Genomic DNA, 12,398 nt, shown 5'->3' on the forward strand with positions numbered 1-12,398 from the left:
AACATTCATTAAATAAGCACCTCAGGTGACACAGGCAGGGGTGTGGGTGCTGGGACCTGCGCACTGGCTAAATCAATATGTGGGTGACAAGTTCCATGAAGAAACTCCCAGGACCAGTTAAATCGGATTTTGTTTTAAAGTCCTTTCAGTGATATGTTTCACAGGAGTATGAAACCCACATTTGCCATCAGCCCCCCAACTCTACTTATTCACGTTCTTTGCATCTTGACACAAAAATGTATTTTTGCTCCTCTTTGAAGCCTCCTGTTATCTGAGCCCATCTGTGTCACTCCAATGACACCATCACTCAGGCACTCTCCCTCTCCTTGTCTCCCTCTCACACACACACACACAAACTAACACAATCTCACACCACTGGCACACTCTCACACACCCACACACACGTACACACGAACACAATCTCACACATGCTCATGCCACTGACTCACTCTCACACACCTGCTCACTCACACACTCTCAACAGTTCAGGAATGGTCTGTAAAACTGACCACTGGTGTATTTATTTATTATGTCAGTGGTGAACATTCCTGTGCTTCTTGTCAAATTTTTATTTCTCTTCCCCAATAGCCTCTCCAACCTCCAACCAAGGACCCCACTTGCAAATGATTTGTGACTAGTGGGTTCTAAGGTTACATCGACTTATTGCCTGGACTTTCGCGCCAGCGCTCTGCCGGTTGCTCTCAGATAGATTCCGCTGTTCCTTTCCTCTGGTCCGTGTTGTGGGGAACTGACCCCAAAAACTCTATTTCCTGGAACAACTCATCAACGGACTTTTGATTAGGTCTGGCCAATGGGAGGTAATGATGGGAGCCTGGGAGGCTGAAGAGGGAAATCCAGAGTATTTCTCGTTCACTTTTTCTATCTGCTTCAGAGGGCATCTCCTCTGGGATTCCAGCTCCCACTGGGTGGTCCTGGCTCCTGGGCTCTGGTAAGGCCATCTCCACTCCTGTCCTTGTTGCCCTACCGTGGTGCCCACTTCCTGCCATGCTAATCTCTCTATTGGCTCACTGTCCTGCTTGGCTCAACATCCCTTCTAACACCTTTAGAATTAGCTCTTTGTATTGTCCCTCTGCTGACCCACACAGCATGAGTTTTGTCTTCTTACTGTACTCTAACTAATACAAAGCTTATTGGAAGCAAAGGAGGCACGGGCTGAGAAAGCACTGAGTGAAAGACTACAGGGATGAGAGGCAAAGACCAGCACCGCTCCTCAACCTGCCAGCTCCAGCACCTTGCCATCTGCACTCAACTTAGAGCTTTACCATCTTGTAGGAACAGAGGGAAATGGTGCCCTGCAGGAAACTTAAGAAAACCTCCAAATGTGTCCAGCACAGAGCAGTCTAGAAAAGATTCAAACTAATTTAGGAAAAAAAAAAAATTCAGGCTATTCTTTTATTAAAAGTTCCAGACTCAGTATTCTTTCTTGAAAACACAATCTATGCCTATATTTATATTCCCGAATTTTCCCTACAGTCTTTTGAACCTCTAGCTGTAAACTGAGCTAATTCTCCCCACTGTTGTCCTCAGTGGAAATAGAGCATCACCCCACTAAAATTTACACAAAACCACTAATGTAGGGTAGCGAGTTTGTCTCTCACCCATCTTTCCAGTGAATACCACAGTCTTTCTGCCTTTAGTTTAGGAAAGAAGAATCAAACCTGACTTTTTAGGAGTGTTTGAGGATCCGTTGAAGGAAAACTTTCAGCAGACACAGAAGCAAGAGGTTAAAAGCATTGCTTTTGAGTCAGACTACCTGGCTTGGATTCTGGCTCTACCACATAATCACACTGATCAACTTATGTCCCCTATAGACCTCAGTCTTCTCATCTGTGAGTTGGGGATCCTAACGGTTTTAAGACTTAAAGGAAATAATACCTGTAAAGCTTTGCACATTACATACAATAAGCACTCCATAAATGTTGCTTAAATTTTATCATTGTTAACATCCTCCTATGCCCGCATCCTTGAAAATCAATGAGAGAAGGTATAAGATCCAAGTTACCACCATATAAATAAATAAGGGACGGTCCAATCCCCCAAACCAATGGATTGATGACCAACATCATCTCTGCACATCAGCAAAGAAAACTGCTGACTCTCAGACCTGGGGAGGCTGTATAATCTACTCTCCCTGCATGACAGCTGAGGTGGAAGAGACCCAGAAGGCTCAGCTGCCTGGTAATGGTACCATAACTCCTACCCCAGCGTCCTAATATACGGTTATCACCTCACGACAGTACAGAATATTTCATTTCCGATCAGCATCATGTACATGTGATGTGAATTGTTCTCAGGGAAGCTGATACAGTTTGGATACTTGTTCCCACCCAAATCTCATGTTGAATTGTAATCCTCAGTGCTGGAGGTGGAGACTGGTGGGAGGTGTTTGGATCATGGGGGTGGATCCCTCATGGCTTGGTGCTGTCTTTGCAAAGGTCAGTGAGTTCCTGTGAGATCTGGTCATTTAAAAGTGTGTGGCACCACCTCCCCTATAACTCACTCCCCTTTCTCACTCCTGCTTTCAGTATGTGACGTGCCTGCTCCCCCTTCACCTTCCACAATGATTATAAACTTCCTGAAGCCTCCTTAGAAGCCAAGAAGATACCAGCACCATGCCTTTTCTAAACCCTACAGAAACATGAGCCAATTAAACCTCTGTTTTTAATAAATTACTCAGTCTTTATTTATAGCAATGCAAGAATGGCCTTAGAGGGAAACCTTCTAGAGAGAGTTTAAAACAAACCAAAAAAAAAAAAAAAAGCAATGGCCTACAGCTAACATGAGACTTAATGGTGAAAGACTAAATTTTTTTTCTCCTGTAATCAAAAACAAGCAAGGAAGTCCATTCTCACCACTTTTTTTTTTTTTTTTTTCCGAGAGAGAGTCTCGCTCTGTCACCCAGGCTGGAGGGCAATGGCGTGGTCTCAGCTCACTGCCAGCTCTGCCTCCTGGGTTCATACCATTCTCCTGGTTCAGCCTCCCGAGAAGCTGGGACTACAGGTGCCCGCCACCGCATCTGGCTAATTTTTTGCATTTTTAGTAGAGACAGTGTTTCACCGTGTTAGCCAGGATGGTCTCGATCTCTTGACCTCGTGATCCACCCGCCTCAGCCTCCTAAAGTGCTGGGATTACAGGTGTGAGCCAACGTGCCCGGCCTCACCACTTCTATTCAGCATTGTACAGGAGATTCTAATCAGGGCAATTAGGAAATGGGTGGAGGGAGCAGGGACAAAATATATCCAGATTGGAAAAAAGAAGTAAAACTATTTCTATTCACAGATGACATGATCTCACAAATAGAAAATCCTAAGCAATCCATTAAAAATTATTAGAGCTAATAAATGAGTTCAGAAAAGTTGTGGGATACAAGATCAATATAGAAAAATCAATTATATTTCTATATACTGGCAATGAGCAATCCAAAAATAAAATCAAGACAACTATATTTTCAATAGCATCAAAAAAATAAAAATAATTATCAATAAATTTAACAAAATATGTACAAGATGTGTACACCAAAAACTATAAAACATTGTTGAAAAAATAAAAGGTCTACATAAATAGAAAGATATGCCACAGTCATAGAAGACTTACTATTGCCAAGATGGCAATTCTTCCAAAATTAGTCTGTAGATTCAACTCAATCCCTACCAAAATCCCAGCTTGCTTTCTTATAGACATGGACAAGCTAGTCATGAAGTTCATATGGAAATGCAAAGCACCCAGAATTGTCAAAACAATTTTGAAAAAAAAGTACAAAGTCAGAGGACGCATACCCCCAATTTCAAAACTTACTATATAAGCAGAGCAATCAAGATAGGGTGATATTACATAAGAACAGACATATAGATCAATGGAATCGAATTGATGTCCGGGAATAAACTCTTACATTTGTGGTCAATTGACTTTTGATAAGGTGTCAGGATAATCCAGTAAGGAAACAGTCTGTTCAACACATGGTGCTGGGACAACTGAATACCCACATGCAGAAAAATACATTTGAATCCCCTCCTTCAATCACACCCAAACATGAACTCAAAATGGATCATAGGCCTAACTGCAAGTGTTAAAACTATAAAATTCTTAGAGGAAAAATTAGAAATCTCTTAATGACATTGGATTAGGCAACGGTTTCTTAGATATAGCATAAAAGCGTAAGTGACAAAATTAGATAAATTGAACTATTTCAAAATTTAAAACTTGTGCTTCAAATAATATCATCAATAAAGTGAAAACACAATCTATAGAATTAAAGAAACTATTTCTACATCATATTATTTGATAAGATTGGTATTCCAAATATATAAAGAACTTCATATATCCCAAATATATAAAGAACTTCATATATTCCAAATATATAAATAACTCTTATAACCTGATAATCAAAAGCCAATTAACCCAATATTTTTAAGAGGCAAAGGATTTGAATAAATATTTTTCCAAAGATGACATGCAAATGACCAAAAAACCCATGAAAAGACGTTCACATCATTAGTCATCAGGGAAATGCAAGTTAAAACTACAGTGAAATACCACGTCACACCACTGGGATGGATAAAATTTAAAAAACAGATGATAAGCATTGGTGAGGATGTGGAGATGCTGGAAACCTCATAAATAGCTGGTTGGAATGTAAAATAATATAGCCACTTTGGAAAAATAGCATGGCAGTTCTTTAAAATGTTAAACATAGAGTTACCATATGACCCAGCAATTCTACTCCTAGGTATATACTCAAGAGAAAAAAAAAAAGCTGGTACACAAACATCCATTGCAGCATTATTCATAGTAGCCCAAAGATGGAGACCACCCAAATGTCCCTCAACTGCACTGATAAATAAAATGAATCAAATCCAAAATACGGAATATTATTTGGCAATAAAAAAGAATGAGGTACTGATATATGCTACAACATGAATGAATGCTTAAAAAAATATTGCTAAGTGAAAGAAGCTGAGGACCGCATATTCTACAATACCATTTACAAGAAAGTCCAGAATAGGCAAATCTATAGAGACAGAAAGTAGATTAGTTGTTACCCACGGCTTGGCAACTATTGGGTACAGGGTTTCTTTCTGGGATAATAAAAATGTTTTCAACATAAATTGTGTAGATAATTGCACAAATCTGTGAATATGCTAAAAACCATTGAATTGTACACTTTAAGTGGGTGAATTTTAGTGTATAAAATTAAATCTCAATAAAAATGCTTAAAAAGTAAATGGACTTGGTATCTTTAAAATTAAAAAAAAAAAAAAAAAAAAAGCAAATAGGTCTTGGGGATCAGGCAGAGCTGGGTTTGATTACCAGCTTCCACACAACTAGCTATGTGGTCTTAAGCAAATTCCTGCACAACTCTGGGCATCAGTAAATGGTAGCTTTTTACCATTCAGCAGGAAGGAAAGTTAGGAGAGGTGGGGATATGCAGCATCAGGGTTACAGTGAAGGCAGAACCAAGGTGATCTTCTGGGGTGAAACAAGCACATCCAAGACCATCAGCTAGAATTTGATTCTGTAGTCCCTGTCTATTCCTCAGAAGAAGGTGCCTTTCCTAAATATTCCACATGCAGGTGCCCCTGCAGCAATGCTATGCAGTAGGTATTGACTACAACTCTTCCTGCAGACAAGAGCAGCGTCCATCTGTATCTCCCACCTATGGCTGGATTTGGCAAGAACAGGATCATTTGTTGAAGAAACAGAGGGAACACAAGAAGGATCCTGACAATCAAATTCTAGGCCATTTTTATCTTACACTGCTCATTGGAGAAGGTCATCTCCCCCCACTGCCCATAAAGCATTAGCTGCTTTGAGCTTTGCGTTCTCAACAGTGTAATGAAAATAGATGTTGAATGCTAAAACATAAACATATGCATCATTCATAATGCATTCAGATGTTTTTTAATTATTCATGGTTCCTGAAAGTTATTTGACCAATCACGCATATATACCCAAGCAATGTTTATATTAGAACCACAGCCTCAGTGTACGCAATTCCAGCTCCTTGGCATTCCCGTCTATGGAATTAAAATTAAATGAGTCAGTGGTCAATAAAAGTTACATGTGATTTCCATAAAATTATCCATTGTATACTGCTATGGGGTAGAGAAAGAAGTTTGCATGGCGTTGCTGAAGCTGACAGAACACAGAATGCTTGCTTTCTGATGAGGGTGGCAGTGATGACGAGTCTTTCCTAAGAATGAATTCATTATTTCCCTGAATAATTGGTGGTCTTGGACTTGGTCGTCGTCTAGGAAAAAAAATAACTCAGAGGGCCACCCTCTCTGTTCTGTTTAAGCTCTGTTTTCTTAAAAGAAAAAAAAAAGTGCCAGTATTTTGGGCTCGAAAACACCACATTCCTCTGTTTTGATGCTTGCATAAATTTGCATGTTAACATGAATGGTTCCAACTTAAAGAACGTGAAATGAAATGAAATTTGAATTCAAATCCAAGATGGAGAAAAGACACATCTAAAAGCAACAGATTTTCAATCTAGTGGATTTTTTTTTCAAGAACCAGATTAAGAAAGTCATAAACTCTTTCTCTCTCTCTCCCTGCCCCCCTCAACCACTGCTTTCAAAGACGGGTGGCACACAGAGACAGGTATCCCAAAGAGCATCCCCATGTCCCCTCAGCATACATACTCAGTATTTTTACGAACCACGGCACACATTCCGAAGCTCTGTTTTAATGACTACATGCCACCATGAAACTCAGAGACATGACTCAGAGGACACGGTCAAAATCACGTATCTACTTTTGGAGGCCCACCGAGATAAAATGAAATGTAAGGAACATTGTGTGAGTAGCTTGAGCAAATATAGGCATGAATTTGCCTCTGCAGGCCCTAAGAGCCATTTTTTGCTTCATCCTTTGATTTTTCCCATTGCAGTTGAAGGCTGTATGTCATAGTGGTTAGGTGCACAGACTAATAGACCTGCCTTGGAATCCCAGATCCAGCAATGATTTACTGGCTGTGTGACCTCTGGCAAATGACTTAATCTGTGGACATAACTTTTTTCATGACTCTTCATTTACATAGCAATAGTACCAGCCTCGCAGACTTACTGTGAGATAATGCAGCACATTTAGAACAGTGTTTAACATAGAGCAAGCATTCCATAAGGATTAGGCGTGGTGGCGGTTGCTATGGTGGGGTATTAAATGTTACTATTTTTTTTTTTTAATTCTTTTGAGACGGAGTCTCGCTCGGTCGCCCAGGCTGGAGTGCAGTGGCCAGATCTCAGCTCACTGCAAGCTCCGCCTCCCGGGTTCCCGCCATTCTCCTGCCTCAGCCTCCCGAGTAGCTGGGACTACAGGCGCCCACCACCTCGCCTGGCTAGTTTTTTGTATTTTTTAGTAGAGACGGGGTTTCACCATGTTAGCCAGGATGGTCTCGATCTCCTGACCTCGTGATCCGCCTGTCTCGGCCTACCAAAGTGCTGGGATTACAGGCTTGAGCCACCGCGCGCGGCCAAATGTTACTATTATTCAAACTTTAGATGATGGTAGGAACCAGGCCTGAACTGCTTCTCCTCCAACCTGCCCTCCCATTTTGACCAGACAGCACCACCCGGGAAAGAGCGGTCAAGTCATCGCGAAAGCCCATTGCCAACGATCTCTGGCTGCAGGACAATGTGAGATGTCATGTTCTCATCCCATCCTGCCCCACATCAACCCTTTCTCAGGCCCAGTCTCCCTTCACTAAGGTGTGCCAAACAAAATGACAACAGGATCTCAACAAGTAAAGGGGACCGTGAGCAACGAGGGCAGCCTCGTACCTCGTGGCCAGACTCCGTAGTGTTTGTTTCCAATTTCTGGACAGCCGACTTGTTGCTCTCCTTTAGCATTTTCTCTCGAACTCTGGTTTCATACTCAGGCCTGGAATGTTCCTAAACCAAAGAGCAGAGAGTGGTTAGTAAATGAAAGGAAGAATGGCCTTGGCCTGTGGGTTATAACCAGACACATGTACATTAACATCAGCGTTTAGGATTGGACGCTATTGGATATGAACTGCCACACCAAACACAATCACAAGGCATCTAGACGTCACAACCTAACATAAGAACACAATGTGAGGAAGAGACAAGGGACACACAATACTCGTTGTCACACTGAAAACCAAACCTGGGCACGTTCCTGGGGATAGCGCCGGTGTTGAGAAAAGAGAGAGGAAATGTTAACTAGATGGTTGATATGAAGAGAAGCCCAGTACTTTGCAGAGCCGTTTCACCAGAGGTAGAGGGATATCCCTGGTCATCCCACCAACTATTGTCAGACCTCAAACTTCTAACTTTCAACAAGCCAGCTCCCAGCTGGAGAAACAGATGTGCCCCACAGCTGGGAGTGAGGGCAACAACAAAACTCCTTCCCTGCTCCATTATTCTCTGAGCTAAAATGGCGACCAATAAACATCAAAGTCAAGGGTGGCCATAGGGAATCTTAAAATTCACTTGCCTGGACCTGTTTCCTGTACAGCCTCGGTGAGTAACTCATTGGCAAGTACAGCAATGCTCAAGAGACCTCACTGGGCCATTCAGCAACACAAACCTGAATCGTGACTCACCAGGCATGGGAAAGAGCACCTAACTAATCCAGAGGACCATGGTCAAATCAGTGCAGATGCTGGGGCAGGAAGATGCATGACTCACTTCAAAGAAAATTTAACTGTGTACACCTGGCCTCATTGGCGGGTCTTCCTTATGGTTTCCAGCTCAAGAACAAACATCTACAGGTGTGAGGACTTCATGTTCCTGCATCATTTATCGATAACTCCTGGGCAGGGATTCAGGTACTGGTTCACAATGGGCTCTGCTATTCAGGGAACACACATGTCCTTATCCCTGTCCGTAGGTCAGAGATTCCAAATGTCAACAGGCCAGGCTCTTGACCTCTCTCTGGCTTTCCCAAGACATGCCACGATACAGGAGAGGACAGACCATGTAAGTGACTAACAAGCATAACTAAAACAACAGCAGGTGGTGCCACTCCATCCTCACCCATTCTCCAAGGGGACGTCAGTCCCACCCCTTCCAGGAGGCCTTCTCCAACTGTTGCAACATACCTACCAGGTGGGGTCTCCTCCCTCTCTGAATTCCTAGACTTTTATAGCTTATACCACACATTGCAGCTCTTCATTACGTATTTTTCTTTTATTGTTTCCTAGCTGTTTTGCATGTGAGAGGCTTCTTATCCTAACATAAAGATCAGCTACCTGCTCTGTATTATTCTGTGTTTTGCACAGTACTTGGCACCATGCAGAACACACAGAAATCTCTAAATGCTTGTAAAGTGCACTTGATTTTGTCTCTCACCTTCATCCGTTCTCCAACACAGCATTTCCTAATGTGTGTGCCAAGAGAATTTCAGCTAGAAAAGGACTCCAAGGTCTAAAACACTGGAAAACACTATAATGTATCGACTTTCTGAGAGTCACAATGAGCATATTAAAAACTCTGAAAAGTGCTACTGTCAAGACACTTGCTTAATTTTCCTAAGCCCATCATTTCCCACAAAGCAACTTTTGCCTGTAACAATTAATAACCTGCAGAAATACTTTGAGAACTATGGTTTGAGGTTGTCCCCCGTGGCCTCTGAAATTTGGTTGCTTTACTTCTACATTATTCCAATGGGAGATTTTAATTAAAAACTGTAGCAGTATATTTCAGTGAGTTCCAGAAGAACATGGGTTCTAAATCTCTTCAAGCCAGAGGAGCCTCCCCCCTTTCACACCATGCACAGGGGCTAAGGGAGGCACCCCCAGCTGATCAGCAGGATGTCTCTGATTATCTCTGGCTTTCCAGGGCATGATGTGGCAGCACACAGAGGAGTTTGCTTGAATCCCTCTAGGTGTGGCCGTGGCTCACCTCCCCCCACACTGGGCCTCACTTCAGAGCTGCCTCATCTTTTTTTTCTTTTCTTTTTTTTTTTTTTTTTGAGACAGAGTCTCAGTTGCCCAGGCTCGAGTGCAGTGGTGTGATCTCAGCTCACTGCAAGCTCTGCCTCCCAGGTTCACGCTATTCTCCTGCCTCAGCCTCCTGAGTGGCTGGGACTACAGGAGCCCGCCGCCCAGGCTGGACTGCTGTGGCATGATCTCGGCTCACTGCAACCTCCGCCTTCTGGGCTCAAGCGATTCTCCTGCCTCAGTCTCTGGAGTAGCTGGGACTGCAGGCACATGCCACCAGGCCCAGCTGATTTTTTTGTGTTTTTAGTAGAGACGGGGTTTCATCATGTTGATCAAGCTGGTCTTGAACTCCTAACCTCAGGTGATCCGCCCACCTCGGCCTCCCAAAGTGCTGGGATTACAGGCATGAGGCACTCCACCTGGCCATAACTCTCATCTTTTTAAAGCAAGCCTAGCTTCCTAAGCACTCAGACAGGAATCGGAAACTCAAGGAAGAGACAGGCTGCGCTGCACTCAGCTGAAGCAGGCCTGACAAGGACTTCCTTGTTTGCAGCCAAGCAAGTAGGGTGAGGTTATAGAATCCCTCAAAAGTGGACAACTGAGCTCCTGGCCAGAGCAGAATCCAGCCCCTGTGAGGGCTGCTTTGACACACCCAGCCATGGACAGATCAGCCTTATTCCTGATGTTCCCTACACACAACAGCACTGGATGGGTAATCTGATGTCAAGTCATCACAGATCATCACCCCTCCCACCGAGACTCTGGGAACTATTTCCATTTGGTCAGTCTCCCCAGGAGCCAGCTGGGAGGAAGAACCCAAGCCTGCTCAGGACCACACTTGTCTTATCTAAAGAGGCAAGTCCAGAGATACATCCAACAAACGTCTTCAACCAAGAGTCATCAAGCACCCGCTATACTCTGAGCTGTTTCCAGGCACTGAGGCTATCCTGCCAGTCCTAGACACAAGATCCCTCCTTCCCTGGAACTTACCTCCAAGTAGAGGCAAGTTACAGTGAGTAAACCAGCACAGGAACGAGAAACTAGCAGATGAGGACAAGAACAGCAGAGGAAATAAAGCAGGATGGCTGCTTCAGATTGGGGAGCTGCGGGAGGCTAATCTGAAGATGGCAATGTTTTCACTGAGACACAAAAGCCGAGAAAAGACAAGCCTTGCAGAGTCTGGGGGAAAAGCATCTGTGCAACAGGAACAGCCAGGGCAAAGGCTAGAATGAGCTCGAGACAGAATGAAGGCCTAGGTAGCTGGAAGGTCTAAGCACGAAGGAGAAGGACAGGAGCTGGGGTTAGAACGGTAGGCAGAGGATTTGGTTTCCTATGAAACCAGAAAGAAGTCACTGAGGATATCTAAGCTTTCATGTGATACATGAGGGGTGGGAGAGAGATGGGTGGGCAGGATATCTGTGTTCGGATAAGGCCACACTCTAAGAGTTCCAGGGTATTCCTGATGTGACAGAAGGTAATGGGTAAGAGTGGCCCACTGAGTTGAAGATGATCCCATTTCAGAGTATAAAACTCTGGAGGTCTGGCAGATCTCCCTGCAACAAGGACAAACAGGATCACAGGAGTCCTTCAATAAGTCCTGTGGTGATGCCCACGGGGACACCCATAGGCAGACCTGCACCGGCCCAGGGGGTGGGCTCTTGGACTTGGTAGATGCCTTCCTTCCCCACCCTCGTAAGAAAGCAGTCTCCAGTCTTCTTCTGGCTTCTCTCTGGTTTCCAAGCTGGACTTAAGCCCTACTGCTTGTTCTACCCCTCCTGGGGTGACCCACCTGCTGGAGGCACCCAGGTGGGAGGACTAGAGGGTGCACAAGCTTTGGTGTATGTCAGCTGGCACCCTCCTTTCCCCTGGGAAGCAAGTGCTTCCTATTGGATACCACGGGGAAGAAAGATGTCTTAAGGTTATAGACAGCTAGACTCGCAAGTATTCCTGATAGTGGGAGGGGTCTGGTTAAAATAGAAAAAAACTTCGGGCGGCATCACGAGGTCAGGAGATCGAGACCATCCTGGCTAACACGGTGAAATCCCATCCCTACTAAAAATACCAAAAAAATTAGCCAGGTGTGGCGGCGGGCTCCTGTAGTCCCAGCCACTCAGGAGGCTGAGGCAGGAGAATAGTGTGAACCTGGGAGGCAGAGCTTGCAGTGAGCTGAGATCACGCCACTGCACTCGAGCCTGGGCAACTGAGACTCCGTCTCAAAAAAAACCACAAAAAACAAAAAAAAAAACTTCTAATCATGGCTTTCAAGGACCCCTGCCTCCCTCCCTCCAATGCCCAAGTAACATCTGCCTTCCACTCACTCCTCATTTTGAATGTGGGTTAAATGCTTCATATAAGTCCTAGGACCCTTGTTCAAGTCATTCGTACCTTGCTATCCTGACCTTCATGCCTTCCCATGGCCTGGGAGATACAGATTAGCAATCAGGACCCTCCCTGACCCAGTCACCAGACTATGCTT

The 12,398-nt window shown here is 44.0% G+C and overlaps 1 protein-coding gene across 2 annotated transcripts in view; it reads right to left on the reverse strand.

The window, feature by feature from the left end:
* The window catches only part of ANO2 (anoctamin 2), a 357,929-nt gene that overhangs the window by 155,954 nt on the left and 189,577 nt on the right, over window positions 1-12,398 (reverse strand). For both annotated transcript variants that reach the window (XM_021921930.2, XM_021921931.2), the window contains one exon: window positions 7,800-7,910. In XM_021921930.2, coding sequence (XP_021777622.1) covers window positions 7,800-7,910 — 111 coding nt within the window. The remainder of the gene's footprint in view (window positions 1-7,799; window positions 7,911-12,398) is intronic.

The sequence above is a fragment of the Papio anubis genome, chromosome 9 (genome assembly GCF_008728515.1).
Source record: "Papio anubis isolate 15944 chromosome 9, Panubis1.0, whole genome shotgun sequence".
Classification (NCBI taxonomy): Eukaryota; Metazoa; Chordata; class Mammalia; order Primates; family Cercopithecidae; genus Papio; species Papio anubis.